This window comes from Montipora capricornis, chromosome 6 (genome assembly GCF_036669925.1).
Source record: "Montipora capricornis isolate CH-2021 chromosome 6, ASM3666992v2, whole genome shotgun sequence".
Taxonomy (NCBI): domain Eukaryota; kingdom Metazoa; phylum Cnidaria; class Anthozoa; order Scleractinia; family Acroporidae; genus Montipora; species Montipora capricornis.
Window position 1 is genome coordinate 27,635,391 of NC_090888.1, and position 5,000 is coordinate 27,640,390.

Below are 5,000 nucleotides of genomic sequence, written 5' to 3' on the forward strand. Positions count from 1 at the left end.
CATGGGTCATTCTGCTCTTAGCTTGAAAAATGAAAAGACCTAGTCACTCAGAATACTGGAAGACTTTAAATTAAACAAAGCTGCTATGTGCAGTGAAATTGAAACATAATGATGTCACAGTAGACACTGCATAGTGTGTAGCATGATCATGAAAATAATAATTAATCAGTTGTTCAAAATGTGACACACACTTAATGTACTGCAAATCATCCTGGCAATGGTAACAGTAATTTCTTTAAGTGCCATTACTGACTGCACAATTATTTTCAAATCACAACCATCCACTGGGGAATTTTGCCAGAATTTCCTCAATTATACACTATTTGCAAAATGTAAATTTTACTTACTCTCTTACTTTCAGTTTTTCACACGCATGGTGGGGATCAGAGGAGGGATCGCCTCTTGTTTCTCACACCATCTACTGGCAGGAATGCCACCTTATTAGGTGAAATTGCAGGTACATGTATGGCCAAAACTGTATTACAGTGGAGGGACCACTTTTGACTTGTTAACCCCCTGACTCCTCAAGCATCCTAGGACACCCCAGTTGACGAGCAAAATTGACAAATATGTGCCAACCAGAGATCTACATGTACTGGCTGTTGAAACAAAAGTTAGATTTTGTTCTGTGGCACTGGGCAAATTTTAAATTTGAAAAGAATTGCCAGGAGTCAATGGGCTAAACTGTAATTAAAAGGAAATTGGAAATTTTAAACGCATTCTATTCAGGTCTATAATGTGATGTTTTTTTGTGATATTTTTTGCACGATATTCTCTATTTTTCTAGAATGTGATATTACAATATTTCTTTATAAAAACACACTATTGAGGTCTGGAATGTGATATTTTTATACCCATCAATAACCTCTATACTTACAGATACAGAAACAGATACTTGTGATGCTGTTTTACAAAATATCATGGCGAGGGCCGCTCTTCACATAACTGATGAGCATCAACAAAGGTACACACATTATCTCACAAGAAAATTATCAAATTAATCTGGCATTATTGGTACTTAATTTTGTTAGTTAATGAAGTAAAGTACAAAGTATCCAAGAGCATTGCAACAACATTAGAAAATCAGACTGGAGAAATACATTGTGAAACCCAAAAGTATTTTAGTAATATTCAAGACTTACAATTTGCCATGAAGATCAAAATCAGCACATATTTGTTTGAAACAAGAGGCTATACGTTGGAGTGAATTATAGTCAATTTTCTTTAAAGTTCACAGAATTTCTGATCAGTGATCTTCACGACATCCAGGTCAATTCTGTATACTGAAGTCTTAAGTCCAAGTCCCATGACCCACCCATATATATGGTTACCTGCGATAGTCACAAAGTTGTTCATATTAAGACTGTTGTTCATGGCATTGATCACAATCAAAACCATTAAACAGATGTGTTGGGTGCTGGTGGAAATCATGTTATTAGCCCAGTAAGATGTGCTACCCATCCCCTCTGTCCAAATTTGGAGATCTTCTAACAAAGTAATTATACACTGCTATACGTGTGTTTCCCTGCAAACTGGAATGGGACATTTACTTTCACTAGCCATTCAACATCCTCATCAACCTAAAAAGAAGTACAGTGTACATGCAATAAGTGAAAGGTGACCCCTTCTACGTCACAGCCGATAATCATCCAAATTGTCCTGCTGTCATTTAAGGTTGACAAACCATAACCATTGAGAGGCAAATGCGTTTTGTTGTGATCATACCCTTGTTTCAGTATGGATATGTATCACTTCTCTTAATCAGTAAATTATAGCCTGTGCAGTCTAGAGCAATGCAAGTGCAGTGCAAGTGCGGTGATATAATTATGCTGTTCATATTTGGGTAATATTCACAAAATTGTTTGTAATGGTCTTTGTATGCAGAGAACAATATGTTAAGTGGAGGAAAGAGAGGAAAGAGCAGGAGGAAGAGCTATCTGCATTACAAAAAAAACACAAAAGGGAAAAGCAAGAATGCAAGGAGAGCGAGGTTAGCTTCAGCAAAACAAAAAACATTTCACAAACTTACAACCTAAACCATTTATGACATTCCAAGTGCTATATTTACTACCTCATCTACATGTAAGTGCAACACCATGCTCAGATCTCATCATACAGCAAAGCTTTAAATTTTGAAGGTTGTTTTTTGCTTTTAGTGTATCAACATTTGGCAAGCTCTGAATTACAGTATAACACTCAGAATATCTGACTGTACTAATGGCATTGAAAGAAATACTTGTCACAATTGACAACTCACCACATTAAGTTATTGCATTTGCATTGTGAATGTCACACAAAAGAACCACTTGGGAAGTGAGGTAACCAATGAAATTACTTAAATAGTCTTTTATAAGACAATAGTTAAGATAAACTAAACATGAATGGAACCACCAAGAAAGGAGATGGCTGATTCATGGATATTGGAGAACAAAAAGTCAGTTTTGACTTCAGGAATGAAAAGACGTTTTAGACTTGCCCAAACAAGTTACAAAAATAATCATAACAAACTCAATTCGCAATTGACCCAGATGCTCTCTGTTCATACCCTACGTGAGTAACAATTTTCCTGTTAGGAGCATGAAAGCTTCAGCAATATTTATCAAGGACAAGCATCTACTTTCACCTTTCTGAGTGTAATCTTGGATAACCTCTTGGCCTCACCCCTGCCCAATTAAATGCTTGTTGTAGGTCTGCATTGCAGAAACCTTTCTTTTACATGGGGTTATATTAATAATAATATTAATTTTAATATTATTGACACCCACATTCATTCAGTCATTCATTGGTTTAATCATACTTTCTAAACCCCTTTATATTTTTTACCCTGCTCTACCAGAAACCCAAAGTCACTGCAAGTGAAAAAGACGAAACGGTGAAATGTTATCCATGTGATGACCACGATGCCACTGTTCACAAAGTATGCCCCATAACATTTGATAATAATTATAAATTTCCACAAGGTCGCAATAGTAGCAAGAATGATAAATACTGTAGGAAACGGACAACTTTTTTGAAAGACAGGTTTCGGCATGCTTATGCCATCATCAGTTTAATGAGTTCCTAAGTGTGACAAGACATTATAAGGTTGAAAGAGTGAAGTGATCTACACACTTCAAATTCTGGACAGTTTGAGCAATAATTAATACTTATTGTCTCGTATTAGACACCTGATAAATTCAGGTGGCTCCAAAGGGGTTTGAAAGCAGGACTTTCGGGATGCCAGTGCGATGCTCTGACTACCAACTCAGTTGGAAGAAGGTCAATTTTTTGGCTCATGTGTTCCAGTGAAAGGACTTGATAAAAGAAATTAGTGTATAAAAGGTTGTTATAAGGTTGTTATAAGGTTGTTAGCTGAGAAAGAACTCTTAAACATTGAAACAATTTACGAAATTTAAGCACAACATTTTTATAAGAAGAAATCTTACAACTCTTACTTTTTACTGATTAGATAAGAGAGGATAGAGAAAAACGGGTGTCACCAGTACCCGAGGAAGGCACTACAATAATACTTCGTTTTAAGGACCAGAAGCTTTCTCGAAAGTTTGCGAAAAATGCAATGTTCCAGGTACATACATTTTGAACATACATGTATTTGGAATTGAAAATGTGAAAACCATCGATATTGCTGGCTGATCAATGATTATTGTCCATGATTATTGTTAATTAATATACAATGTATCATAGATTTAGCCAAGCCTAAAGGCAGAGTTCCTGGTTACAGTACCAATTGTAACTGGCCATACTTTAACAACAAATTTAAGGCCCGTTTTAAGCATTGCATTTTACATGTGCCGAATCTAATGCAAAAAAGGAAAATCTATTGTTTTTGATCATGTGTATTAGATTCGGCACATGTAAAATGAGACTTTTAATACGGGGCGTAAGGTATAAAATAATTTTGAATTTTTTTGGGTTTAGCCTTGCGAAAAAAACCAAACAAGACATTCTAAAAGAAGTACTTTCGATTCTGCTCTTCTGTCATAAGTCATCCAGGCACCATCCACCCTTAGAAGATATACCAAATTGCAACTTAGAGCAAAAAGCAGCTCTAAACAAATTAAACATTTAATATAAAAACACTCAGCTTTTGCAGTATAAAAAATATATCACGATTTTCAAAACACAGGGGAGGTAATAAATAAACACATAATTATTAAGTTAACAGTTCACTAGTTACCAGTTAGTGCACACTTATAAACTAAGTTATTTAACCCATTCAGGACACCCCCAGTTGTCAAGTAAATTCTGCTAAGTCCTACTCCAAGGTTTCAATGGACTCAACATTCACATTAGTGTTGTTCTTGTATGGTTTACCAGCTACTTGCTTACATGAAAATAAACAACAACAGTCTTTTCTCTCCTCATAATATCTAGGAAGTATACGACTGGGCAGGTGCTATGAGTACAATGCCACTTCACTTCACCATACAAAGGAGAAGTGGTGTTACATGAGCATCACATAAAGAGACAGGAGGTCCTGGATATCTATGAGAGGGTAAGTAGCTTCTTCTGCTGTGTGTTAGGAGTGCAAAAAGCTGGGCAATTTGTTTGTTACATGTCACATGTTACATCCAGCTGAACAAAATATTAAGGAAAAGGATACACTACTAAGATGCTCCTTTTGCAGACTGGTGCTTTGATAAACAAAAAGAAAGAAATCTAGAAGTTTATTATGGTCTAGTTCTTGCAAGCAATCCTGTAGAGTCAACACATGTGAATTAATCCCACTTTTGTCAAAATTGTGAATTATTAGGAAGAGAATGAGGTCAAGAGACTACTTAACTCCCAGGTAGGGAAAATTTCACAAATAGTGTGTTTTTTAAAAACGAAAATTTAATTATAACTAAGGAAAGAAAATTGGGTTTTCTAAAGGTATACTCTACTATGCGAAAACACATGTATTGTATCTAACTGACCAGGGACGAGACTCTTTGAGTGCATCGATACTTGAGAGAGACTGGTTGAATTGTGCCGAACCAGGGATGAGACTCTGAGAGTAT

The 5,000-nt window shown here is 35.8% G+C and overlaps 1 protein-coding gene across 3 annotated transcripts in view; it reads left to right on the forward strand.

Annotated features, from left to right (window-relative positions):
• The window catches only part of LOC138051892 (uncharacterized), a 15,437-nt gene that overhangs the window by 8,207 nt on the left and 2,230 nt on the right, over window positions 1-5,000 (forward strand). For all 3 annotated transcript variants that reach the window (XM_068898187.1, XM_068898188.1, XM_068898186.1), the window contains 7 exons: window positions 362-457; window positions 880-964; window positions 1,885-1,990; window positions 2,837-2,917; window positions 3,449-3,565; window positions 4,375-4,495; window positions 4,754-4,789. In XM_068898187.1, the coding sequence (XP_068754288.1) occupies window positions 362-457; window positions 880-964; window positions 1,885-1,990; window positions 2,837-2,917; window positions 3,449-3,565; window positions 4,375-4,452 (563 nt within the window). In that variant the 3' untranslated portion in view covers window positions 4,453-4,495; window positions 4,754-4,789. The remainder of the gene's footprint in view (window positions 1-361; window positions 458-879; window positions 965-1,884; window positions 1,991-2,836; window positions 2,918-3,448; window positions 3,566-4,374; window positions 4,496-4,753; window positions 4,790-5,000) is intronic.